Genomic DNA, 27,998 nt, shown 5'->3' with positions numbered 1-27,998 from the left:
GCTCGATGAGGATTATTTACATTCGCGTCGCGACGCTCGACGAGTTCATTCACCCCCCGTTGCGTTGTCGATTATTTAACGCGGGTTGACGACCATCGATCTCGCCGTCGGACGACGGCGAGTCCATCGATTCGCGCTATCGATTCTTCTCACCATCCCCCCTAAAAAAAAATAAAAATGGCCACCACGGGCGCGCAGCGCGCACAGTGCGCACACCGCGGCCGCCGCGCGCACGTAGCTCCACGGTGTTGATAAACAGGCGGGCGATAAAACGGCCCCGCGTCGGCCGACACTTAATTCTCGACGTTCCGACGCGTCGGCGACACACGGGGTAAAACGCAGCAACGACGGCGTCGATCGTGGAGAAGGTGAGGGAAGGGGCGGCGACGACGACGGCGGCGGTCCTGGCCGAGGAGCGGCGTCCCCGGGCTCATGGTGGCAGCGACGACGAGCGCGGCAACGTTGAGGTTATGGACAACTTCGTGAAAATCGAGAAGATAGGGGAGGGCACGTACGGGGTCGTCTACAAAGCCCGGGACAAGCTGACCGGCAAGCTGGTGGCGCTCAAGAAAATCCGTCTAGAGACGTACGTGCGGCCTCGTAAATTTATACTCGAATACATAAAAAAAAAAAAATTTCTTCTTTCTCTCTGTCTCTCTTTCTGTCTCTTTCTCTTTCGCCCGTTGGGAATGTTACCCTGTAAACCAGGGTGAACCTGATTCCGACCCCCCATCCCGACAAAAGCGTTCTCGGGGGGACGCTAGAGTCAGGCGGGATTTTATTTCTGAAGGAATTTTTGTACAATAATTTTGCTATCAGAAACTTGACAGAATCTAGATGAAAGTAAATTATTGAGTCAATTGTTAATTGTTTTTCAAGAAACTCCTTATACTATATCTTTGTCTTTTTGTCGTTTTGAATTATATCTCGAATAGGAACAATGCAAAAAGTACTTTTTTCTCCCCTTCTCTTTCTCTCATATTTAATCAATAAATATATTATATTCTTTTTGTCGTTGTAAGTTACATATCAAACTAATAGGAACAATGCAAAAAGTACTTCTCCCCCTCCCTCTTTTTCTCTCTTTCTCATATATTTAATCACACAATAAATATATTAATATTATACTAACTCTTAATTTAACCAATTACGCTTCTTAATGGAAAATACATTATATATTTAAAAAAATGTTCTTAAATTGTTTCATATGTAGATTCATAACATAATTATTAAGCTTGTATTAATCTAGCTTGGAACGTAATTTCCATAGCTATATATATCATTAATATCTCTTTTTCGACGCTTGATACGATGCTATTTTAATAAAATATTCTACATTCTCCACTTACAAATAATATCTATATAAAAACACTAAATGAAACTTGTAGGCGCAAGAATATTTCAATTATTTTTTCAAGACAATTATATTTGTCAATTTTTTTAATTATATGCGTTTTTGTACAAGTGAGTCATATTATTAATTTTATTCGTTACTTAAATAATAAGAATAATTTAATGGCGTGATATTAGATTTTTAATGGTGTATTCTTATAAATTTAATAGCATTTAATCCGAATAGCGTTTAAATTAAGATGTAATTCATCCGCGACTTTACAAAATTAATTCGAGATTAATAATTCGGCTATTGTTCATATATGTTAAAAGCGATCAGTTTGCAGAATTGCAATATGAGCTGGGCTTTTGCTTGTGCACACTGCTAACACACTGCTAACAATCTGCATATTGGGGTCAGCTGAATCTGCGGGGGCCACGTTACACTAATTTTCGTAGCACCACATTATTCAGCTTGTCCCATTATGCCATGCTCGCCTGGTATTTGATTTGGTATTTTTTATTTAATACACTGTAATCATTAATTTAATAAGATATGTTCCGTTAAGATTATTTTCGGGATAAAAACTTTATGTATATATATAGATATATCTTCTGCAATTATAACATTTTCACTAAAGATAATATTTTTCCTTGGGTACACAGAGATTAACGGAATTGCTTTTATATTATATTATATTATTATATTTGTCTTCTCACACCGATGCAACGTTGATGTTTTAAGTGTTATGTTGTACATGTCTGTAAGATATTTGTAAGTAAACTTTCCGAGTGGAAGGTTTCGTTAAAAAAAAAAAGAGTGAAACTTCCCTATGAAGAATGAAGGTTTTTTTTTCAAACGTATTCATCAGGTAAAAAGTCACTCAATTTTAAATTAAATAGTGCTGCTTTAAATCAGGGAAAGGGAAGGCGTTCCGTCTACCGCCATTCGAGAGATCTCGTTATTGAAAGACCTCGCTCATCCAAACATCATACAATTGTTCGATGTCGTAGACGGCGACAAACATCTGTATCTCGTGTTTGAATTTCTGCAGCAGGACCTGAAAAAGCTGCTAGACTCCGTTAAGGGGGGCCTAGAACCAGCTCTCGTCAAGGTAATGCGGATCTTAGCCCGCATTTCGCGCCGCGTACGTGCTATACGCGTGGATCTTTTAAAGACGGGGGCGGTTTGTGTTACAGAGCTACCTCTGCCAATTGCTGAAAGCAATTTCCTTTTGCCACCTCCGTTGTATATTGCACAGAGACTTAAAGCCGCAGAATTTACTGATAGATCGAGAAGGTCATATAAAGCTGGCCGACTTCGGATTAGCCAGAATGATCGGCGTACCCGTTCGCACTTACACACACGAGGTCGTCACCCTTTGGTATCGCGCACCAGAAGTTCTCCTGGGAACTAAATTGTACACTTGTGCGCTGGACATATGGAGCCTCGGTTGTATATTCGCAGAAATGGTACGTGAAAATATTGCGCGGACAATTGTATCTGAGTCTACTGAGTATCGGGATAAAATCGCGGTTTCTGCGAAATGATCTTTATAGGCAACCAGGAGAGCTCTGTTTCCCGGAGACTCCGAAATAGATCAGTTGTTTAGAATATTCCGCATGCTCGGCACACCGGATGAAACGATCTGGCCGGGGGTGTCGCAGCTTCCGGACTACACGTCCCGATTCCCAAGATGGGAGGTGGCTGACATAGGCGACGTTTTACCCGCTTTCGACGACGATGCCAAAGACTTACTTTCAGTAAGGGAAAAACCAGCATTATGTACCCCGCGAAAGCGCCCGCGTTTTTTTACACGTTTTTTTTTATGTTTCTAGAAAATGCTGACGTACGATCCTAATCAGAGGATAACCGCAAAAAAGGGATTGACTCATCCTTATTTCGCTGGGGTCAAATTAGTTCCACCTCCACTGCCAAAGAAAAATTGACGTAGATTTTATGGTCGATCGAATCGCTGTATTTTTATATATTTTTACATGAAACTTAAATGCGAAATAATTTTGGATGGAAATAACTTAATACTGCGAGTGTGTTCAAAAGTCTATAGTCTAAATATATATATTTTTACTTGTATAAATTAATTTTTGATTTGTCAATGTTATCTTCCATGCCTTCCTTAATTCTTCCTCATTTTCCATTCATTGCACAATGAATATGAATTTATTCAATTATATTTTTTCAATAATTATATATAGATATATCTTTTATTTATATATACTTTCGAAAATTGTGCGTGGCATTAAGAAGTATAAATTAAATCATTATCAAGCTTATATAAAAAATATCTTTAAAAAATGCGTGATTTATAATGTCCAAATATCGAGAAATTTTTGTGGCCTAAGAATGACGAAGTAAAACGATATAATCATTCATAACATAGAATCGTAAATTCATTGATATTTGAAGAACATGTTTCCGACACCTATTAATCTTCCACATATGGAAGATACGAGGTTGGAAATTATGTGTGGATTTAGTTGGAAAAATAGGACTTGCGAAGACAAGTCCCTGTTTCGTTTTGTCTCGAATTTTTATTTTATTTTCGAACCAATCTTTTCTATTCGGTTGAAATTTGATCTAGAATAAAAAAATTTATTTTTACTTAAGAATAGCTTCGTCAATAAAAAGAAGATATCTGCTCTAGCAAGTGTAGTTATGACTTTCCTATTGTTATTTTCTCTAAATTACTAATTAGTTTGCACTCTTTCTTTTATGAAATGAACAGGATGCTCCAGAGTTCGTGGTTCTTTTATATTTGTATACGAATTAATTAAGAAAAAATTGTGTTCTTTATTTATTGATATCAACACTTTTTTATTTATATGAAATTTGAATTAAGTTATGAACAGTGTTTCATTTCTGAATTTGATTTTAATGGAGATGTTTAAAAAGTTGAATATAAAATAATTGTAACTAGCAGAATGAAATTAAATTTTTGCCAAGAAAAGCTGAACTTCAAATTAATCGCAAATGAGAGAACATGCGAGGAGTCTGTGGCATCCTGTCTTAAAGTGCCAGAAAGCCCGTCGCGTTTTTTGATTCGATAGCTCTAATACGCCATTCGGGCGGATTGCGAGGATGGCTCGATCAACTTCGGTAAAGTAATTTTCGAATGAGTTTCGGCAGCCGCTGGACTTGCTTCTTGCGGTATCGGCGAAGACGCGAGTTTCGGAAGACGCAGCTCCTTGGGGGACGGAGTTTTCCTCGGTGTGCTGGGAGATATTCTACTAGGTGTGCCGGGAGATGGTTTTCTAGGTGTGCCAGGGGATGGTTTTCTAGGTGTGCCAGGGGAGGACTCATCGCCAGCGGATCTAACGCGTAAACTGCTGGGTGGACGCGGGGAAGTTGGCGACCTCCTCGCTGAGCGACCCTTCGGCGTGCCTTTGCTGTTTGTCACATCTGGCGAGGGTGTTTTGAACGTCCGTCCGTTTGCGAGGGTCGGACCCCCCGTTTCCTGCGTGAATTGCCCTCTGGGCGTCGCCGTCGTGGCGTCTGGAGATTTGGCCAGCCCGCTTTTAACAGCTCGGGGTGTCACGACGGACGAGGGTGACACGGCGCCACGGACTTTGGTCGGCGTCGAGGGTGGCGGTTGAGGCATCTCGTTGTCGCTGGTCTTTGAATCGTTCGGATCATCCTCCACGGAAGTCTGAATCTGGGGAGAATCGCAACGATCATTTGTTTATAAAAGTATATTCAACGATAGAATAAGTTGAATAATATATATTGGGTGCATCTAGTAATGTCGTCGTCATTGATTACTTAGCGAGCTGTAATACTTGATGCACCCCTTTGTTACACTCTGTATGTGCAAACTGACCTTTGATTGGCAGGCGGTGAATGGTAGCGATGCTTTGCGGACCTTGAGTGAATTGTACGTGAGGGTGAGGTACAACGCTGTGCGTATTATCCTTTTAATGGCAACTTTTCTAAATACGTCTAGTTGATAAGAATATCGATAAGGAAGGACTGAGGAGCCATTCGTGTTTGTGCTAAAACTGCAGCAGGAATCAGTTTCAGGGTCGTTTCTACTAAGTCGATACTAAATCTTCGTATTGTAACTCTTACACGAAGTGGTTAATTTTTAATTGACAAGCCTGCGAGTTTCTAGTGTTTGATACAGTGTTTCAATCTAATCCTTATGTTCCAAATGTGATATGAAAAGAAATTAATCTTAACAGATCTAATTTGAAAAACCTATTTACATTTATTGTTTTACGTTCCTCCAACAGAAGAGAGTTAAATTTAACGCCTAATTCTGAAGGCAGAAATTTTAATAATTCTCTGAAATAATACAAGTGGTATAAGTCTTCACACACACATCAGTTACTTTTCAATTTTTTAATAGAATAGATCAGACGGATTTTAATAGACCCTAAAAGAGTATAATCAAAGAATCTTGCTCCTGGATGTTACCTATCGCATGACGACGACTATGCATGTCTTTTGCTGCAGGTTTTGTCTTTGGTATTTATATAATGAGACTAAGTAATTACGTTCTACATGTATTTTTATAAAGATGAACAAAGATAAATTTTTATAAAGCTAAAAGGAGATGCAGCCACTTCTTCCTCAGCAAGAAAATTGGGGGGGGGGGGTGGATGTGGGTGTTGAGAAACAAAGAACAAATATAAATTTAAAAACAAAAATATTATTATAATGCCTCTCCAGAGCGATTCTAATGCAGAACGCGCTGCGGGCGCGTAGTTACACTATTGCGTTCGTACGAAGTGGTAACTTGTGACAATTACGAGGATCTAAACGTTAATTCTGTCTCCGTGAAATATCGCAGTACATTAATTGAATCAAATTATCTCTTAATAATCCATGTGGAAGCAATACAGTGTAAATAATGTGTTATATATCTTCCTCTCTCTCTCTCTCTCTCTCTCTCTCTCTCTCTTTCTCCTTATCTCTCGCTTTCTCTCTTTTTAGTGATGTGTAAATTGCACGAGGTACCTAAGGTAGTGTAGTGACGTAAGTGAGAGATTTTTATTTTTGGCGTGGTCGCACGCATTCTCCACCATCGATCCCTCCTTTCCGTTGAACGAACACGCCATCACCGATCGTCTCCCGATGCTGTTTTTTCGCACCAGCGGTATTTTAAATATATACTCATGGGATGCAATGTGTGTGTGTGTGTGTGTGTGTATTGATTACGTATCTACAATAAGGTTTACACGAATATCTCGTATGTCCTGTCGTCTAAGCGCAATCTCTCTAATCAGCCCGATGTACCTGGCGGGTGTGCCTCGCGCGAAACTGTCGCGATTCACCCGCGCGTTACATGGCTCTTCTGGCACTTTTCTTCTCGTCCCTCGCGATCTCGTGTTGCACCTAACTTAATCCTGGATAACTGCGTATAAAGCTCTGAGATATAACGACCCTTTCATCCCTCGCGACCCTTTCTGTATCGTGGCCGCGGCTACAGTGATAGATATGGTGCAAAAAGCTAAAGTTATCCACGATTAATTGACGCCGGTGCAATGCTTGGCTCCCTTACGATTCATCCGTGTCGATCGAGATTGCTGCCTGTCTAGTCTTCCGTCTCCTTAGAAATCGTTAGAATTCCACCATGTGTCGGAGATTGCAACACGTGAACGATGGCTACGCATCGTCGTTCGCGAATTAACTATATTCGAGATGACGTTCCCCGGCGTAATTCCGGTGAAATGCAACGTACGCACGATGTCGAGGGATTGTCGGCTGTTAGGACTTCCTCAGGCGGAAATTAATGTACGCGCGTTTGTCTAACGTCTATTCCCCCTGAGAGGACGCGATGGTTCTTTCTGCACATGTTTCATAACGACGCACGGGTTTATGTGATTTTTTGTACTTTCATTAGAATCTTCTCTACGTACAGATAATACGAAAGCGAATAAGACACTAGCGACAAATTAAATAAGACAGTTGTACACTCGCGAAATTAAATTAGCAATATTGTAAATATAAAGAATTTGAAGAAAAATTTAAACATTTATATATATTTTGTTCTATTCTCTGTCGATACGTTTATCTTATAGAATTTATTTTCACGCGCATTGTTGGGCTTAACTTTCTTAAGCGATTATTATGATATATTGGAACAGATTAAATTTATGCATGAAAGAGTTCAATTGCAGTCGTGATACATGTCAATTATGGCACAAATGCGTATCAAAAGTCGATAGTTCGCAAATATTAATATTTACGTAGCGAGGGCGCATGAGAAACGCGTCGACACAATGATTTAGAAAATCGCAAAGACGAACGTGACAGAAATCTTTGATAGAGGAAACTGTCGCTTAAAAAGACAAAGAGCTTCCATGTGTTATATGCGCGTGGAAGTTATTTCTCAAATCCATTTCTTCTTTATGTCTGTATATATTAAAAATGAAATATTTTTCTCAGTTCTTTTTTGCTTCTCTCGCATGCCACATTTGCGTGTTTAATTCTGTTTTCACGCAACGCATAATAATTTGCTTAATTTTTCTAAAGATAATTAAAATTGCTATGAACACGGATGCAGATACCCGGAAACCTCGCCTTGTATGTACTTGATAACAAATCAACATGATAATAATACGCGAACGTATTATATTGCCTCGCTCGTCGATTTAATTGGCCCGTCGCGCAAATTTCATCGCTTGCGTATGCGAAATATCGATCGCGATCCTCCTTTTTTCTTTCGAGGAGTTCCGTGCGCCGTATACGCCTCGATGTTTCTCTCGATCGCGCGAGGACAGCGCTCGTTTCGTCCTCCAAAGGGGGGTTAGATGGATAAAACGTGATTAATCACATGCAAATGAGATAATTAAAGCGGGTCTATCGGCCGACTTTTCGTGACCTAGCATTCCTGGTTCAGGTTCTCGTCCGAGGCTGGCAGGCCGTTCTTGCCATCGGTGATCGCGCCGGAGGGCACGGGGCTCTGCGGGCACAAGACACGATATCAGGATTAAGCCTGCGGCATCCTTGCTGAACTGAATAAATCGACTGACAAATGAGTAAAGTATAAATAAATGTCCATCTTTTAATGCACATTAACCCTTTCATAGGCTGTGCGACAGGCTAGCATTCCACCAATATTGCCATCAAACGTTATTTTAATAATTCAGACAGCGTTTCACAAAAAATTTTCCCATAAAACAAATTTTCCCATCTCATGCGGCTTATTCTGATTAATCGTTAAGTTTAATCGTAATAATTACGGCGCCGGGGTAATAACCCTTAATATCTGCGATATGGAGACCGCAATTGCGTAATTACGATAGGCGCAGGTAACAACCAGCAGAAATATAGTTCAAATTGGTAGAAAACATGATATGAAGAGTAGAAAAGAGATGAAGTAAAAAAGTAGAAGAAAGCATCACTTTATAAAAACGGATTCGAACAAAGCAGAAAATCAGTATAGTCAACAAATAATATTATTATGTCCCGCTAAATTTTTTAAAGAAAGAATTTCCCCCAAGTTCATAGAAGCCGTTATAATTTTATAATACTTCGCGGTCAGAAATATTATGAAATATCATGACATTTGACAAATAAATGATTTTTTTATGTCTATAAAATTCGGAGATTAATTTTATCAAAGAACTTTTTAAATAAATTTCTAAGTTGGCCAACACGATATTTCGAGGGTTACTTCATCGGTATATATATATTTAATTTTTGATAATAATTTATCTATGCGGATCAATGTTTGAATGTGCTGTGTATGGCATTACGAATACGCGTGCGACGCGTGTTCAAGCACGTGGGTGCAGATATTAGATTGAGAAAAATCTCGAGAAGTAAAGTTACTGGACTGGAACTTTTCGTCATCGCGACAAGTTCTTCTGCGAAAGAACACGCCAGAGATTCTGTCGTGTAAAAGTTCTCAAAGGAGAAGCAACGAAGTTCCCATGACGGGATTATTCTCAAGACTTTTACGAAGAGACATCATACCTGGGACCCGCTGCCGTTCAAGCTCTCAACGTTGGAACTCGTCTGCCGAAGGTAATCCCTGTCGTTGAAAATCTTTTTGTCGCCACCGCCCGGCTTGTGCTTCACGTTGTCCAACGAACCGATTTTGCTCTCGGCCTTGATATCTATTTTTTGCGTCGGGATCTAGGAAAATAAACGACGAACCGCATTATTTATTTGACAATAAAATCCCATTTGATAAGCGGCTAGAGGAAAGAAAGAATAAAAAGCTAAAAATAGAATTTTTTTTCTCTGTTTCTCTCACGTAATCGAATAGACGATAATAGAATATATTTATTACAATATATTGTCAATAAAATTAGATTTAGCAGTAGAATTGATCAAGAGTCTAAATAAATTTGGAAACATGCAGAAACACATGCTTATATCTTCCATCCAACATACATTTTACTTACTCACGTCTATATCCGGCGATATAGATAGAACTTTACCACTTTATTGCAAAGTGATGATAAGCACATTTTCGTATCTCGTAAATCGTGAAGGTAAACTGGTTAATCTATCACGCTGATTATAAATAGCGATTTCCAGTGCGGAAATATCGATGTTAGGCGATGTGTGCGGTCGTACACGCTCGTTTTACTAATTTCGCTTTACTTATTTTACCTCCACGATTTTGACGAAGTACGAGAAATTAATTTCAATCATGATGTCACGATCAGACGACGAAGACGTCCAAAATGGATAAAGAGCGGAGTGAGGAAGATAGAGAGAAAGCGACACGTGACACACCTAATTTGCACGCTATTTCGTTAGCTGTATGATATACTTACGTCGTTCTTCGTTTCCTGCGGTGTCTTTGGCGGAGTTGCCGACTGAACATCAAGAAATAACAATGGCTTGTTAATAATGACAATAGACAACACATGCGTGGACGAATTAGCTGCACAATTGGGTTTTGCGGCTTCCAGTGACAAGTGTTTTTCGATTCGGGTTTTAACGAAATTAACGATGCCGCGCTCGTCGGACCAACAAACGTTCCTCTTCGCTAGAAATGTCGGACTATTGTAAAGAAGAATTAATAATTCCAAGTTGAACGGTTGGTCTGCAAAGTCATGTACAACTTGAAATTATTGATTCTGATTTAAAACGGTCAAAATACATATAGCTGTTCCCTTGCTGGATCATCATTCTTCTTTCAAAACTAATAACTTCTTTCGGAATATATGTATAATGGATGTATGTATGTATATATATATTTTACTATCTATGCCAGCATTCCGCATGCAATGAAATTTGGACTAGCGCATTACTGGGTAATTATCTCGGATATTTTTGTGACATAAAATGAACGAAGCGAGCACATTGCATTTGTAATGGATTCTACGCCAATTAAGCTTCTGTCACCGAATCAGCCATCCGTGAATCGTGAAGAAATAATATTTGTGTGAAGAGGAGAACTTACGTAGTTTCTATAACAGTTAACACATAGCTTTATCGTTCGACTTCATTTAGTTAATTATTAAACGTCAAAGGTAAAGTACTAATGATATAAATGTGATAAACGCATACATATAAATGCATGCAACAGATTGTTAATAATTTCTTTCGGAGTTAATTGCTCGAGGCAGAGAATGACATGACCGTGCTAATATTAATCAAAGCGTCGTTAGAATTGAAAACAATATTTTATATTTGAACTAAGGATTTCGATTAGCCAAGAATCTCATTCAATGTCTGCTTGTATGCAGGAATGGATCAGAAAAGTAACAACATTGATTAATAAACTAGATTAACTAGAAAAATGTATGTAACTGGCTTATAGTAAAAATCGATTTTGAACTACAAGTTGCAGATACGTAGTACTTTAACGAATTTCACCTTGACAGTGCCGCCACCGGGAACGTGCTTCGCGTTGTCTTTGGATCCGACTTTTGGCTTCGCCTTGTCTTTGAAGTCGAGTTTTACCGTTTCGATCTTCTTGTCACCACCGCCCGGTTTGTAAGTTGCGTTATCCAAGGAGCCCACTTTGGGCTTGGCATTCCATTGAAGTTTCACTTGGGAGATCTGTGATTGAAATTTGATGATATTTATAACAATGCTTGACATGTACTTTCTTCTTGATCTTTTGATGATATTTTTTTATAACTGATGGGAGATATTTTCTAAGAAACGCGGGAATAATTTTTTTTTGTATCGGCAATAGGATGATTAATTCAATACCGGGGTCGAAAAGGATCAACCTTTTTGTCGCCACCGCTGGGCGCGTATTTCTCGTTCTTCGCGGCGATCTTCGGTTGCGCTTTGCTGCCGAAGTCGAGCTTCCTGTTCTCAATTTTCACTTTACCGCCGCCCGGCTTGTAACTCGCGTTGTCTAGGGAGCCGATCTTCGATCGTACAGTCTTCAGGTTCGGGGAGGGCGCAGCGCCGACTTGAACTTTATTCATCGGCAGCTCTGCGGGGTTAAAAGACAAGATCGTTTGGACGCACGTTACGTTAATGTAATATGATTTTTTAAACATTGTTCTTACTCTAATTCTTTCTATGGCATTCAGTCCGATTTCTCAGCGATGTAAAAGAGACGCAATTTTATTTATATGAAACGAAAGGACCAACGTTAAGGATATAGTAACCAAATACTTTAGCGCTGATGGCGTATGTTAGATTTTTTTTCCCTACGCAAAATAGAGATCTAACTAACTAATGCTAATACGGAACAAGAAATACTTACTTTTTTTCTCTTGAGCGGTCGACGAAGGTGTGTCGGGAGTTCGCGGTAATGATTTAGCGGATTTCGTAGGCGATCCGGCATTCGATCTTTTGTCGGCGTCCTTAGACATTTTAGTTGGCGATTCCGCATCTCCATTCGTACTCGCCACCTATTCAGAACAATTTCAATTTATCGGAAAGAGATATTTCTGATACAACGTATATAAAAATAGAAAGAAAAGAGAGATATAAAAAGATAGATGTAAATTAAGGTATTTACCCCGCTAACTTGCAATTCCCTTCCTCTACCGTTTTGGAACGCTGTGAGAAAAAAAACAATATATTATTATATCATAATGATCAGTAAAAGATATACATGCATATATAAAAATCGCGTGCCGCACCGAAGCAAAGTCTCAAGAGTCTCGAAAATATCGGAGTAGTTCAATTTTTTTAAACTCATCGATTTATTTTACATAAATTTTGAATATTCTGTAATGCCCTGTCTAGACCAGAGGATGATCCTACTTGTGGCTCATCTTATGATGCATTCCGTTTCACGCATGATGCATCACTTTTCCATGTTTAACATTCGGTAAACAACAAGGATAAATGATGCATTATGCATATCGTGCGTGAAACAAAATGTACACTACTCACTAGGATAAGCCACAAGTGGGATCATCCTCTGGTCTAGACAGGTCATAACAGAAATAGAACTTCCTTCTTTGCGAAATTAGTTTTATATTTATCTCATAACATCGAATTTTCGATGAGAGACTGGAGGGGTGGAAATAGCTTCTCTCTGAATCTTTAAAAAGTGAGCGAATGCAACCAAATTAATATCCGCGAAGCAAACGAATCCGGGATCTCCGTTTTGTTTTATTCAATTTGCGCGCTAGCGCGCAACGACCTTTTTTCTCCGCAGCTCTCTTCTCAGCCTTCTCCTCGTCTGCTTTCGTGCGTGGAGTTTTAGTTGTTAGAGAGGTGGGCTTCGACAACGCTGTCGATGTCTTGTTCGCCATTCCCATCGCTTTTTCAACCGAGTCTTCGACGAAGGACGTTTTCTTCTTCCCGTCCTCTGTCTGTTTCCCGCTGTCGACGGGTGATTTCGGTAGTCGAGGACTATGACTGGAAGACAGCGTTCTCTGCTGTCCGTTATCGTAACCCTTTACACCCTCGGGCGATCTCGGTGAAATCAACTCTGACGGTTTGTCTCTGTGCCCCGGTGTCGTGGGCGACCTCGGGGATTTCGGTGATTTGCCGCCTTTCTCGCTCGTCGAGCTTAACGATGACGCTGGCCTACTGGACTCTTTCTTCACTCGCAGAGTGTCCTCGGATTTGTCGCGATGCGGATTCTCGGAGGGTTTATCCGGCTCGGCGGAGATCTCGTTGTTGCTCGATTCTGTCCCAGCTCGAGGTGACTTGCTGGGCGTTCTCGCCGCGGTTCCCGGCTCTCTTTCCGTATTCGGTGACGGCGCCAACTGCGAAGCCGGGGTACTCGCGCGCGATTTATCCGGCGTCTTCGACTCCGGCGTTCTCGTTTCCTGTTCCGCATTTCCGGAGGATTCCAGACCGGCTGGGGTACCCGAACGCGACTTATCCGGAGTCTTGACCGGAGACTTCGATTCTCCTTCCGCGTGTCCAGGCGGCTCCAGTCGGGCCGGAGTGCTGGAACGCGATTTATCCGGATTTCGATCCTGTTCCGCGTTCTGAGGTGTATCCAGATGAGATGGAGTGGCTGATCGCGAATTGTCCGAAGATTTCGAAGGAGTCTTCAAGCTCTGTTCAACGTTCTCGGTATTATACGGGCTGTTGGGTTGTTCCTCTTTTTTTTGCTCTTTATTTACTGCGGAGGATAGTCTGCTCTGAGAAATGAGCGTCGCCGTATCATCGATGTTAGCAGAAATTGGTCTTGAGGGGATGTCTCGCTTGTCGTCCATTTTTTCGGTCTTATCCTCGATAGTGGCCGTCCCCGGTCGGCTTGTAGGTCTACTAGCGTCATCGACTCTCCTCGGGGTTGAAGGCGACTTGGAGCCGTTCACCAGTCCCTCGGGAGTACCGTCGCCAATGTGTCGCGGCGACTTCTTGTTATCCATCACGACGTCGTCGTCGTCGTCATTCTCGCCGTTCTCGCGAACGTCGGACTTCTTTCTCTGCAGATAACCCTCCGGTTTATCAAGACCCGCGCCGGGGGTCTCATTGATGTCCGCCATTTTCTCAATAACAATGCGCGGTCGTGTCGGTTGCTTGATCTCCTCGTTCGACAAAAGATGCTGCCGCTGTAGGCTCACCAACGAGTCATTTCTCAGTAACGGTCGCGGGAAAACGGATTCTTGGCTGGGTCGTCGCAGTTCGTTTTGAGGAGGCGCTACGTCCGGTCGCTGAAATCGCGGATCGTTGCCACCTCGCTGCTGCTGCTGTTGCTGCTGCTGGTGCTGTTGCTGCGCCTGATACGCCTGTTGGTTAACGACGAAGGGTGGCCGTTGACCTCCCGCTCCTTGCGGCGGGGGACCTCGAATCCCCGGAGAATACACGAAACGTTGATTCGGGGGTAGTAGCGGATTCTGCGGAGGCAGAGGCTGGCCGGGTTGAGGCGACCTTGGAGGGAATGAGCCCCCCGGTGGTCTTGGTGGACCGTAAGGTCTAAGCTGCACAAACTGACCCGAGGCCGGCGGTGGACCTAGAGAGGAACGGCTGTCCAATCGCCGTAATGGTGGTCCCGGTCGAGGTGCGCCTATGGGACCATTATTTATCGAATTTCTAGGAGACGGAGCGGGACCTTGCGGTCGCGCCTGAAATCCTTGCGGTGGTAAAGGAACGTTTGGCTTCACCTGCGGAAAAATAGCATGTGTCGCGTACATCCGTGCGGAAATATGTGTATTCGTCGATGAGTCTGCTATGATAAATCAGTTTGACAGAGAACAGATAAACTTGGAAATAGCTTGGTACATTCGCATTACATCATAAGCTGTTTATGTCCTTTTATTTGAAAAGGTGTCGAATATTTTATATTTGCAAGTTTAATGATATGTCGGGCTGTTTGCCTTAGCCAAATACATCATTTTTATGACTGCGGTGCGTCATAATTTGATTAAAACGCAGGGAATTGGAGATGTCATAATCTGGTGAAATCACTTTTTAATGCTATAGACATAATTATCATCAGCTTAAATTAATAGTCACGTTTTTATTTGTCGTGAACAAATATGGATTATATTCGTGCGTTTCTGATGTCGAAATCTGAACTCAGCGATCTGAATTCCGATCTCTACTTGAAAGCGGTCAGAACGAATATATTCAATTTATTCCAAGTTTCCTTCGTTTAAACGTTGATTTTATCTTCTTTTTATTAGACGAATTTAAATAAATTATGATATCTTAATTCGACGTGTCAGACCTGAAATTAATGATTTGGCAAGAAAAACGTTCGCGACGCGATTACAATACGATTCCTAATCTCGACATTGGCACATGAAGAAACGAAACCGAAGGCTATCGGTGCAACGAGGCGCACAAATTGTGATCGACAGTATTAACCTTGACCTAAGGTCCCATCGATCTTTTCGTCATGCTGCGATTCAAATTGCGAGCGCAGACTCAATTTTCTGCATTATCCTACAGCCGTTAACTTCCGACGCAGAACCACCGTTGACTTTCTCGTTATGGAATTTCGACTGGCGCGTTTTGCTGGCGCCGCGCCGCGTGCTAGCAATTGTTTACCATCGTCATCAGTATTTTCGCAATTCAATTTCGTTAGTTTCTAACGCGACACATTTCATGTTGCCGGCTAATCCGCACGACAATAAAATGTATAAACGTTCTACGATAACAACGTAGAAACCGCGAGATAGCTACAGTCTCTAACCGGGAGTCGAAATTCGTGAAAATAGTGGCCCTGAGTTTATCGATCTTTTGATAATGCGGGTCGGTGACGTCTCGCCGTGCCGTTTCCACCGTGCCTGCCACCGTTTTACTTTTGGCTCATTATGGGATCGAGCCACGAACGACTTGGCTTCCACCGCGATCCATTCGCTTCGAGGGATGCGCCACGAGCGACGTTATGTTTGCGGGCAAAATTCTCATTGTTCTTCCAAAAAAATTCGTAATTTTTATGACACGAATTTTTTATGGCGAGATTTATTAATTTGTTAGAATTAATTAAATAACGTACAATAGATGTAGAATTTATATAATAAAGATATGATCTCTGTCATCGTCATGGATTCTTTGTTTAATGATGGTTGAATGTGTTTCGATCTACGTAAACTCCTCGTCCTATGCTGCTTACCATAGTTTCTCCGTGGCCCGAAGCAGGTTCGGCCACGCTGTTCGCGGTTTCCTGCGAGTCCATATCAATTTCTTTCACGTACTCTTATGGGGTATACCTCAACCTCGCCTCGGACAATACGTTCCCCCGTAAACCTGTTGCGTAAACATGTGACCAGCGAGTCTTCATGAAGGTTCACTAGCCAAGCGATCGACATCAATGTACGCTACGTGAATGAATGTCGCAGCGTGTCGGACGAGGACTATCCTTGTCTCGTACTACTAGAGACACTGCCTTACGTGTGCACGACGTATGCACGTGATAAAAGCGAAGAAAACATCGGAGGTGTGCCAGAAGAAAATACACTTTGTACCAAAAGCGAGCTAATGAAAAGTTGTTTCAGTATTAAATTTTACGCCGAACGTGAGAAAAACGCGAAAGAAAAAAATTTTAATTAATAAACTAGGTCAGATCTTAGCCAACCTAAGAAATTTATATTACGTTATTTTATAATACAAAATTATTGGCGTATAGTGTTTATCGTTGTTTGCTATTTAACAAAAAGACTAATCTTCTATCAACACAGGAAACTTAATAAATGTTGATTGCAATGATAAATTAATAATTAATATAAAATTTACCGATGAAGAAACTAACAGAGAAAAATTGTATAATATATTCTACTATTGTATTATTTAGATTTTGTAATATTTAGATTTTATCAATTCATTATTTTAGATAAACTTTGTGATACGTGAGGCACATAATTTATTCTCACATCAGAATATTTGGAAAGTCTCGGACATTTAAATATTATGAATAATTCATAACCGAAATATGATATAGGTATTCGACAGTTGTATATATGTGTCTACTTCGATATAAATATCCTACAATACGTGCAACGACGATAGCCTACAATTACAAAGTACCACCTGTTCTCTACGTGCCACAGATATTACGTGCCGACGACGACGAGATTACAGCAATCAAACCGACAGCAATTACCAACGGTGTTTTTACAAGTGCGGATACTCTATCGGTGAATAAACAGAAGTGTGCGTGATCAATTAGTTACTTCAGTTCAACGATATTAAAAACAGAATGTATATCAAACAATGCGTTTGAAGTTATCTTAAATGGAAATTAAAAAGTATTTTCCCTGTTCCTGTTTATTGCAAAAAAAGTATTTTTTTTCTTAAATTTTTATAAACGAAAAAACTACTCAAACTAGATTTTCGCGAGATATTCGATAACGTTTATAAAATCAAATCAGTTTTCTATTTAGAAATTTAGAATTATATTAAAATATCGTTAGCTACGCGACACTCTCGAGAATGCCGGAGTAAAAATACGTTCTGCCTAAAAAATCCCATCAATTTATTCTTACATTAGGAACGAACGGCCAATTGTCAGACGTTGAGTACAAGCCTTCGTACGTACGATACATCACAACTAACTGCGTACGATCAAGCGTGATTTCGACCGGCGTAGACTTTAAGGAGCGGAAGGTAAAAGTGGTTGTGAGAGTTGAACATAAACGGAGGAAGACACGCGAGCGACCATAACTGGCGCGAAACGGCAAAACAGATCGTATTGCTGTAGATCGACGTCGATTAACCTTGGCGAGCAACATCGTGAAATTACTCCGCGAGACGAGAAGTCCCGTGTTCAGAAACGATAACTAAAGGAGCAACGTTCCCCTTGAACGGGCCTAACAATTACCCCTTTGCAATCGCCAAATCGAAATCGATCCTATTCGTTCTTTCGTATTTTATGTATCGTTGCAATTTATATATCGTTCTACGTGTCGTTTCTCTTGGTCTCATCGCTCCATTAATCATTATGCTGTGACATTATTGTACAACGTCAGCCACGAGTTTGCATTCGGATTCGGCATTGACCTTTTTTCTCGAAGCAAATGTTTTTGTCATCTTCGTTCCACATATGTGGAACGTTACTTCGTGATATTTACCATAGATTACGTATCAGTTTGAAAATATAATAATCTTCTGTCGCGCAAACAGGAAAATTTATTTTAATCAATATATACACGGATATCAACTTAAAAGAGCGCAGATCCGAAAGTGTCGTCAGATTCTGGAAATAAACTTCATTAAAAATGATTTTCTAGGGAGGAGTAATTTGTTGACCGAGATAAAAGCTTTCGCGAAACGCGGCGGCTATGAATTTCACTTTCAATTTACGGCATGCGACTTTAGAGATGGATCAAATTACCTGTGGGTTGATCACGTCACCGTAGCTGCGAGTAATTAAGCCAGTCGGAGACACGAAATAAACCTTAAATATAATATTTCGCACGCATAAAGTATAATCGGGCCTGGAGTGCCCAATAAAATCACATTTAGTAGAAGGCGGTATAACATAAATTACGTGTATCGCGTGAGATTTTATCTACATTTAACCTTGTGCGAAAATCATCTAGACATTTCAATATTATTCTTAATATATATATTTATATCATACATAGACTCTTTTTTGCCCTTCTCCCGAACTTTCTTTCAAAAAGTACGACGGTTTCCAAAAAAATATTTACGTCCAATATATTTTCATTTCTTTTTACTATATTATTGGGATAGAGGAATCTATAACACACGGTGGGAACTTCACGGAAACTCTATCACAGCAAACACGTGGCCGATATACCGGATCGTTAGAAATAACTGCACCAGCGAAAGCAATTCATTCTGTCAGATCGTGTACCTATGCTTTACGACAATCGTGATTACTGCCGGTGATTACGACCGGCAATCGTGATTACTGCATATTCTAAAAATTCAGATTGGTGGGCATATCATCAGATCACTTCAATACATACGTTTTATCAAACATATGTTCTTGTTATATGTATAACAATACTTGCTAAAATATATATACATGTAGTAATAAAAACATTCTAATAAATATGATTTTCATCTAATCATTTTAACAAATAAAAAAGGGAGCATAAAACCACAACAGTGTTCGTGTGCCGTAATATTTAATTAAAATAATACTTTACTCACGTTTCTATTATCAGACCATCTTCAGTGTGATATATTAAGTTAAAAAACATAAAAATCGGTGAGCACAAAGATAAAAAATAATAATTATTTTAATTTATTTTAGTAATTTTAATTTTAATATAATACATACATTCTTGTTACGATATAATCAAAGGTCTCCAAAATGGAGAACAATACTGCACGATGAGTCTTCAAAGTTGCAAAATTTTATGTAAAGATATATTCGTCTGATAGACCCATTTTTCTGAGTAAAAGTAAAATTCGATCTATTTCTTGAAGAAGATGCGACCGTTCCTTTTTCAAGTTTGTGGATTTACGTGAGAGGTATCGCGAGAATACGTCCGGGTGGAATTCCTAAGCTACGTCGGCCACTTCCGCTTTCATTTCCGACGGGAAGACCAGAAACAGGGGCTGCTCCGTACAGAGCAGCTTTGCCAGCCGGCAAGTGCCCATTCCTAGAGTTATTGATCCGACCCGGTGAGCGTGTTCGACTCCGTCGTTCACGTGTGCACACATGGATGCGTCATATAATATGACTAAGTTGACGCGTTTAAACAAGGGTAGTGGACTCCCCGTCGTCCCCGTGAAGGGAGAAGATGAAGCTCGTCAAAGCTCGATTGACCAAATCGGCCTCGATTTTAGCGCGATGCAAAACTTCGACCGGCTTTTAATTAAAGGAACGATCATGGATGCGATACGAGGTAATACGAGGTAGCACAAACCTTCCTATTAAAACCAAAGTTCAGGAAAATAGGATATTCCATCAAAGGTGGAAGGTTGAGTCTCGGCACTGTTGCGCAGTTAGTCGTTAAATTAATTGATGACACATCGGATTTATCGATATATAATCTGTGACGCGCTATAATAATTTTATTAGACACAATTAATTAAGCTATAAAAGTTAGCAAATATTAATCAAGTAAAAATATTATGACAAAAATAAATTTATAACTAAAGAGGAAAAATTACGATAATATCTTTTTAATGCATTTAATGACTTACAATAACGCTCGCAGCGTCTCGATTAATTTACTTCTAATTGATTTTAAGAAAATTAAAGTCTATTTATCTTGCTATTCATTACTCAAATTAATTTCAAGTAACATAATTTTATTTCCACGTGTAATACGAAAGAGATCAATTCGGTTAATCCCGAAATGCTATAGACACGAAGCAGCTCTGTTATTGTCAGCGGTGTATACCATTCTCTTTTTTTTTCTTCGCGAAGGAGGACGTTTCGCGCGTGAGACATGCATGCGCTAATTTTGATTTTTTGTCGATTGCACGCGATCGATACCCCCGAGCTCACGCAATGCCTGGTAATTCTGCGAGGAGACCTACATTCGGGTCATCGAATGGCAAGTAATACAATGCAATTTTCCTACCGAGTCTTCCTGGCGCAGCGACAAATAAAAAGGAAGAAAAAGAAGAAGCTCGTAAAACCTCGCTCACGTCACTCCCCTGTAAGTGCACTTTCGATGTCATCGCTGCTGTACGCGATCGGAACTCATTCGACTAATTGCTACTAACGATGAGAAAAATTATTCTTCGTTATCGCAACGCCATCGTAACACGTAATGTTTATCGATGTTCTATAAATAGTGCTCGCAGTATTGTGAGACGAGTGCGAAAGGAAAGAAAGAAAATATAGAATTTGGGTTACGCTGAAATAAAAATATGACACATTTTGCGTAATAAATTACACGTTATGCTCGCGTTTCACGTTGAGTCATTTTTACGCTGAATCATACGCTCGGGGATGGCTCAATTAATTATAGGTTTTTTGCGCTCACTTATTGTGGAACATTGCATGGTACAACCGGCGCTGTTAGATTTGATTAAGACAAAGATATGTTCCAGCAAATAAATGGAATAAAAAGTCGCATAAATTCGTACCTCGCCCGTAGGAAAGTTTTGAAAATTGAGACTCATTGCACGGATCGTTGAAATTTACGAGCGACACTTTGGCGAAAATAAAAGTACATGTTGAGGGGGTAACGACAGATAACGGCTCGATAGTGCTTCACAAGGGTATAGTATAGTTTATCGCGACGTGGGTTTTTATCGCGACATCTTTGAATCACCTGCGGCAGGCCTGCAATTGTCACGTGCGTTGGTTTATCGATAAAATGCAACAACGCTTCCTGGATGTTAACCCATTTACCTGGCTTACGAGCTTTTCGCCAACGAGATTCGTATGGATAGAAAAACTTGCATTAAAGTTCAAAATTCCGGTAAGAATCGCCACATTCGCCACGACGATATGTCACGTTTGAAATATCGTTTCTCGGATATTTGTAAGTAGTAAACCGGCAAAAAATTACGACGCTCAAGTGACATAAAACGAATGCAGTAACATGAAACTCAGGTCGATTAAGATCTTTCGTGAGTAATCGTTCCTGGGAAAGCCAGAGACATCGCGCTTCCATTTCGACGGCCATGAGAAAGCGCGATACGATTTATTCCTCGATCAAAAAAAAACACAAGAAACAGAGATGGCCGCGATCTTGAGGTGGCGATAGTAACGATACGTGTGCGTGCCGTCTAAGTCACGAAAGAAGTGCCGGATTGAATAAGGTTCGAGTGCCAACGGAGAGACTGGTACTGGTCGATAATCAATGTGATGCGATCGGCTTTCGAAATAAAATTCCGCTCGTAGACGCACCTGGTACAGCCCTTCAGCAGTGCCTCCGTAATAGTTTAAGACGCTTTTATCGAGCACGCTTTTTGACGGAGAAACGAGAGGGCTACTTTACGCTCTTTACATAAAGTTTCATACAGGCTCTTAATCATTCTGCATTTTAATTAATGTGTTTCAACATGAACATATATACCGCTTCCTATTATTATTTCATCTAATCAATGTGATTATTACGATCTGTATTCTTTATTAGTCATTATTATTTCCATTTTGATTTTAATAATTACTGCAACTGTTATTATTCGGGAGTATCGAGTGTTTTAAAGCTTTATTGTAACAAAAAATATTGTTACAGATAGATATACATATATATAAAAGTAAATAAGCCTTCAGTTGATTTTATAATTGAGAACGCTCAGCGCCGCCTTCTACCCTTCCCTTATTTTCTGGAAACTTTCGTTGCATCACTGGGAGTTTCCACAGCAGTTACGTTTCCGAATATTAAGTGACAAGAAAAAATGTGTCAGTTGCTTACACCAAAATTTTATGGAAATTTCTATGTTTCTAAGCGACTTTAAGATACAATTTTATCGTGCCGCTTAATTTACATAAAAGTGAAGTATGTAGCTTCGAGAGAAGAGAATCTTTTACCGTAATCGACTAAAGCGACAGTACTATTGTACGCGTGTAGTTGCTTAATGCGGTAAATATTCTACGTGCGTAACATGTCTACGACGGCTACTGCTACGATATGTGATTGAACTATTAATTTGTATCCTCGTGTAGAGCGGTCAATTAGGAACAATTTGCTGAGCAGCAAGATCTACGAATTGCACAAGCGATGTTCCTTCGATGGCAAGATTGACTGCGTTTGATAATTACCACGATTGAACAGTGACTGTGACAGCGGCTTGCGTTACTCCAATGCACTATCTCCTGCTCGTACACACGATAAGCTTACGTCACTTTTAATGCATGGCTACTTAGGGTCTAAAACACCCACGAGCTCAATTAATTTTCGGGCGCGGGCAAGAGGTCATCCGTGTCATTTAGCCTCATTTACGAACCGGAAAGTAACGCGCTTGATGTTATTCAACGTGTCGTCCGGCTTTCAAATTCTCGAATGAAACTCTTGAACTATACCGCGTTTAATTATCCGGTCAAAGACATCGTGCGCCTTGAAACGGCTGGAAGACGCGATTTCCGTGCGCGGATCACACACCCGATCAAACAATCAAGACGAAAATTTTACATCGAAAAAGGGAGCAACGTGCTTCGTCAAAATAACTCTCTTATCTCGCCGAAGATGATAACGATTTTGCAGACACGCTAGTAGCAATTACCGAATATGGACAGACGCGAAGAAGAGCTCTGCGGCGAGGTGGCTCTTCGTTTCGGTGTATTCTACGATTATTTTTGGGCTTGTCGGACGACGTCGCGGCCTGGTCCCGTCGAAAAGGTCAGCTTACCTGGCGTCGTCGGTTTCACTTTCGTCGAGCCTCTTCGATCTACGTCGGTTCATGAATCACTAAGCTCGCGCGAATACCCTGCGGAAGCCTCTTCGGCAAAGAACGTACGGAGCTCGCGGAGGTCGGCACGTTTGCGCCGCTGAACGTCCGTTTGTCCTGCCGTGTTCCTCTGCTCCTGCGCTCCAACGCCCAGCCGGACTCAACCTTACCCTGCGCCACTACCCACTCGACGATGTCTGCTATGTACAAGGCGGATCCGCGAGAGACAATCTATCGATAAATTATGCACGTTCTCGCGCCCATCCGTCGCTCCCTTTCGTCGCAATTTGCTACGCAATTTTTTAACAACATGGTCCTATATGTATCTATATCCGGAGGGCGAAAGAATTTGACGAGCCTTTGTACATGCATATGCAGGAACTCTATTTATATAATATTTAAGTTCTTTATTTATTTAAGAATTAAGCAAGCGACGTCAGACGCGCGACTGGATACTTAAACGATCTTAGAAACGTCTTCCATTCTGCGGAAGATTATACGTGCATTTGAGTATGCCGTTGCTTTTCATTCGGGGACATTCACCGCGGCACGTCGCGTCGCCCCAACCGCGCTGCGGATTCGTGCTCGATAAAGCAAGCGTGCCAAATGCTCCAACGATTAGGACGCGTTCCAACAATCGAGACGTTGCTCCGATGATTGCGAATAAGGGGGGGAGGGAGCGAAAGCTGCATTCCAATACAAACTATCTAATTATTCCATTATTTCATGCTTTCACTCGAGGTGTTCGCGAATTCTGCGCGCGTCATTGCGAGAAGTGCCCGTCATCTTCCGCTATCTCTAGGGAGCGTATGAACGCACCTCGAACTCCCATCTGGAATTACGATCGTGCTTTTTTATGTCGAAGCATGGTTTTAGTGTCCTGCTTATCTCTCGCACATAATATTTGCTAGCGTAAATGAAGTCAGAGACGCACCCTTGCATGCGGTCACTCCAATTCTGATGTTATTACCTTAATGCGTCGGGCACGACTGTTTTAGTATGTTCGTCGGGATAGGAGGAGCTCATTCAGAAGGGAGAGAGTCCGAAAACTCGCGCCCTTTCCCTTTAATATTCCATAATCTTGGCATTTACGATGTTGTTAGTAGATTTATCGTTTAATTTAGTAATGAGTAACAACTGTACGAGAGAAAGTCGTGAAAGAAATGATCATGACGTATTTTCCTATTGTTTCTTTGTGTTCATTGAGAACAATGAATTATTTTAAACAGAAATTAAATGTTTTTACAAATTAATATTTAAGAAATAATTTATATATAATTTCATTCAATAATTAAAATATTAAAAGTGCAGTTCATAAAATGTTCATGTTTAATATTTTAACATTCGAATTTAATTATGTTTTCTTCTATTTGTTGAGAAAATATCTCACCCAGACATGAGAATTTTTATGAGAATGCAAAAATATTTAAAGTCTTATATAGTAATCAGTTACATAATTTTGAGTGTGTTATTAAGTAATTTTTCTGCCGCAATTTTCCAAAACAGACATTAGAATGCAAATAGTTCAACATGATTGCAAATATTCTAGCGCAGTTTAACGGCAAAAGCCGATTATTACGTCGACGCGGAAAAGCCTCTTTGATCATCAACAAGCTTGAAAGCTTTTCGACGCCCGCGAGACGTTGTTGGCGCAGCTTTCCTGAGTCGATCTTTCATCACGCCTCGCCGTATTACCTCGTCTTAGAGTTATCGCGAGGCAGATCGCTATTCGCTCGCGCGGAGGGCGAACTTTTCTCCGATCTGAAAACAGTTCGGCCATTCATCTGGCCGTTGCAGCCCTCGCCATGGATGCCTCGACCACGATGCTATCGATGAGCAGACCGACGAGTGCGGTCGCGTCTTGGAGTCGCCGCATCCCGTCGGCGGAACATGCGGTTCGAGATCGATCGGTGCGCTTCCTCTCAGCGAAAGAGAGAGAGAAAGAGAGACGTGTTTATCCGTTTCCTCGAGGGCGAGACGAATCGAGACTTTGCTTCGGTGTTTTGCTCGCGCGATGACGTACGCCCCGAAGGAAGGAACTCGGTTGTAACCCTGTTGCCCTTACCTAGAAGAAGAATTTTTCGGTTTATTATCAAGATCGGCAGATGGTCGGAGATAACGAGAATGAAAGATGGCATGTAAAATCGATTGCGCGAACAGTTCTCGCTATAGGTCGCCCGTAAAATCAGTCAAAATCACCGAGACGCGCGAGTATAGAATTTGACGGCTGTTAAGTCTGTGCGAAATTGGTATGATGCTAATGCCGTGGTTAAGAAATCGATGCCGTGCGCACGGCAGGAGTGAAAATGCTAGTACGGAGAAATCGTTTATCAATGTATATAGTTGTTGTAACATGTATATGGTTGTAGTGACCCAGTGACACATAGGAAATTTATATATTCGTAATTTTCCTATCATATGCATTGTATATATGATGAGCAATATGATGATATGATAATATATTATCAATACGATAATATATATAATGACCTTTTCAAGTGGCATTACCGCTATTATAGATGTTAACAAATGATCGTCTCGAATAATTAATACTCGAGACGATCTAACGATAATTTCTAACAATATTAGATTTTCCAAAATAAAGGAAGCGAAAATTCTAATCTCATATAAATAATAATAATATAATAATAAATAATAATTTCATAAGAATAACATAATAAAAATATTTGAATATGTATTTTAGATATGCACGCTAAAATGTTTTATGAAGACAACTTGTAATAAATCGGTGCCTGTTGGTGATACACGATCAAGAAACAAGGATTTTGCTATATGTATAATAGAAGATTTAACCCTTCGGTTGCATGACAGTCAGCGTCGTCACCGATGAACGATCGTTTAAAATTTCCGCTGTTGGCTTCCACTATCCTGTCATGCAGAATCGATCGCTTGCAATTAATAGCAGCACGAATTCAAACAAATGTGAGATGAAGCGCAAAGCAAATGCGAAGAAATGTATTATCGAAATATGAGTTATGATTGTTTTAACAATTACGAATTCTATTACTGTCTGTTTATATTTTCACTGATGTGTCATTTTTTAAATTATAATATTGTAAATATAATAAATCTAGAATTCACAATAACGCGGATTATAAGTTTGCGCAATTTTTCCATTCGCTAATTTACATTTCTAGGAAATATAAATGCTCAGACATGCGAAATTCAAATAATTTCTGTACCTGATTGCACTTTCGTGCCACGTGAGTCATACGGAAAAACTTTGTTCATTAATATTCATATGGCACATGGAATTAATTTAGCAATGCTTTCTTTTGCTCGGATTATTGATTTTTGGTGAGTGACCAAACCCACGTATGGTATAATTGAATTAGCACACGGTCGGTAGGACGAGGCCAGATCAATATGGGAATTTCTTCAGTAGGAAAGCACAACTTGCAGCAAGCTCAAATGTTTAAAACGCGTACCAGTCGAGCGGAGCAGGTGATACCGACAGAGTGTAAAGCTTTCGTTTATCATGAGCTTTCGCATCCCACACCTGATCATTATAGTTACCTGAAGCACCAAGTGCGCGTCAAGTAACTCTTCTGTACGAAATAGGTATACAAACTGTTTTATTTTTAAACAAAAATATATAAATATTAAAAATTTGATGTATTAGCATCTAATTTTGTCTTCTACATTATTCGTATTTAAAAAAGCTCACATTATTTGGTGAAATTTAGCTTTTATAAACAATAACTATTATACTTGTATTATATATTATTACACATTCAACGGTGTTTTATAATAATATAATTATTGATTAAATTTCATAAGTAAACAATTGTTTACTTCTTTTATTTAAAACAAATTTTTTGCCATTAATCGTAAAATCTTCTTCATACAATCTTCTTTATTGGTTTCATTAAAATTCAAGATGAAAATAAAGGAAGAAAATAGTTGTTTCTTTCGCGTATAAGGGTTCTGAGCAGCCTTGTGTTCATTCGAAGAGCATTAATCCACCCCGGCGGAAACCCTGCAAGGTTCCCTCTTGAAACGTGCCTACTGGACAGTCTCTTATATCGATGAGAATCGATAGTCTCGCCTGTCTCTTATGCTACGCTGTGCGGTCACACAAAGCTCGTCATTGATATTTATTACACGGTAAGTCGAGGCGGGCTGCAAAATTGATATTTGCATGCTCGGGCTTCCCTCAGCGGATCAACAAACATGAACATTACGTAATCTTAACGCGTTCTTATCAATTTATCTAATATTCTTACATTTGATATGTTACTTTATATACTATTTTGTACATTATTGGTTTATATACTGCGCGTTTTTCGATAATCCATACAATTTTTCATCAATGTAGATTTTTTCTTCGTAAAATAGAAAATGTTTCTTTTGATTAAAAAATAAACTGATCAAATTATCGATGTCGTAACATTAGATCGTTTTCATAAATAGAGTGATCGCGATATTTTTATATTCTCGCACACGCGTGACAATTTTATAATGGCTCTCGAAAAACTTGATTGTATAGACGTCCCTTTTTTCGCATAAAAATTTATAGTACATAACGGTATTATCTGACATCTGTGCTAAGTATATGTATGTTCAAAGA

The 27,998-nt window shown here is 40.1% G+C and overlaps 2 protein-coding genes across 5 annotated transcripts; one reads left to right on the top strand and one right to left on the bottom strand.

Moving 5' to 3' along the window:
• Nucleotides 1-173: 173 nt before the first annotated feature.
• Nucleotides 174-3,435, top strand: LOC139813798 (cyclin-dependent kinase 2). Its single transcript, XM_071779549.1, has 5 exons — nt 174-586; nt 2,252-2,447; nt 2,533-2,805; nt 2,893-3,096; nt 3,172-3,435. Exons 1-5 carry the CDS (start codon nt 471-473, stop codon nt 3,280-3,282), a joined length of 900 nt encoding a protein of 299 aa, XP_071635650.1. The 5' UTR covers nt 174-470; the 3' UTR covers nt 3,283-3,435.
• On the bottom strand, nt 791-22,841 carry Tau (microtubule-associated protein tau). 4 transcript variants are annotated; one of them, XM_071779519.1, is made up of 10 exons: nt 22,782-22,841; nt 16,254-16,387; nt 12,876-14,796; nt 12,243-12,283; nt 11,985-12,132; nt 11,497-11,708; nt 11,135-11,320; nt 10,087-10,128; nt 9,275-9,436; nt 791-5,006 (listed from the first exon to the last, which is right to left on the bottom strand). In XM_071779519.1, exons 2-10 carry the CDS (start codon nt 16,314-16,316, stop codon nt 4,404-4,406), a joined length of 3,378 nt encoding a protein of 1,125 aa, XP_071635620.1. In that variant the 5' UTR covers nt 16,317-16,387; nt 22,782-22,841; the 3' UTR covers nt 791-4,403. The 4 variants fall into 4 exon arrangements, with proteins under 4 accessions (XP_071635620.1, XP_071635619.1, XP_071635621.1 ...); XM_071779518.1 differs by lacking the exon at nt 22,782-22,841 and having other exon boundaries at nt 16,254-16,822; XM_071779521.1 differs by lacking the exons at nt 791-5,006; nt 22,782-22,841 and adding an exon at nt 5,983-8,258 and having other exon boundaries at nt 16,254-16,807.
• Between the last annotated feature and the right edge of the window lie 5,157 nt (nt 22,842-27,998).

This window comes from Temnothorax longispinosus, chromosome 5, assembly GCF_030848805.1.
Source record: "Temnothorax longispinosus isolate EJ_2023e chromosome 5, Tlon_JGU_v1, whole genome shotgun sequence".
Taxonomy (NCBI): Eukaryota; Metazoa; Arthropoda; class Insecta; order Hymenoptera; family Formicidae; genus Temnothorax; species Temnothorax longispinosus.
The sequence above is the reverse complement of the archived record's forward strand: the minus strand, read 5'-3'. Positions and strand labels throughout refer to the sequence as shown.

Bases quoted from the DNA above. Each gene is read 5' to 3' on its own strand.
- Tau (XM_071779519.1), bottom strand. From the start codon at position 16,316: ATGGACTCGCAGGAAACCGCGAACAGCGTGGCCGAACCTGCTTCGGGC. The intron at 14,797-16,253 runs GTAAGCAGCATA...ATTTTTCCGCAG, and splicing joins CGGGCCACGGAGAAACTATG to GTGAAGCCAAACGTTCCTTT. The intron at 10,129-11,134 runs GTGAAATTCGTT...CTTGATGTTCAG, and splicing joins CCGGTGGCGGCACTGTCAAG to TCGGCAACTCCGCCAAAGAC.
- LOC139813798 (XM_071779549.1), top strand. From the start codon at position 471: ATGGACAACTTCGTGAAAATCGAGAAGATAGGGGAGGGCACGTACGGG. The intron at 587-2,251 runs GTACGTGCGGCC...GCTTTAAATCAG, and splicing joins AAGAAAATCCGTCTAGAGAC to GGAAAGGGAAGGCGTTCCGT. The intron at 2,806-2,892 runs GTACGTGAAAAT...TGATCTTTATAG, and splicing joins GTTGTATATTCGCAGAAATG to GCAACCAGGAGAGCTCTGTT.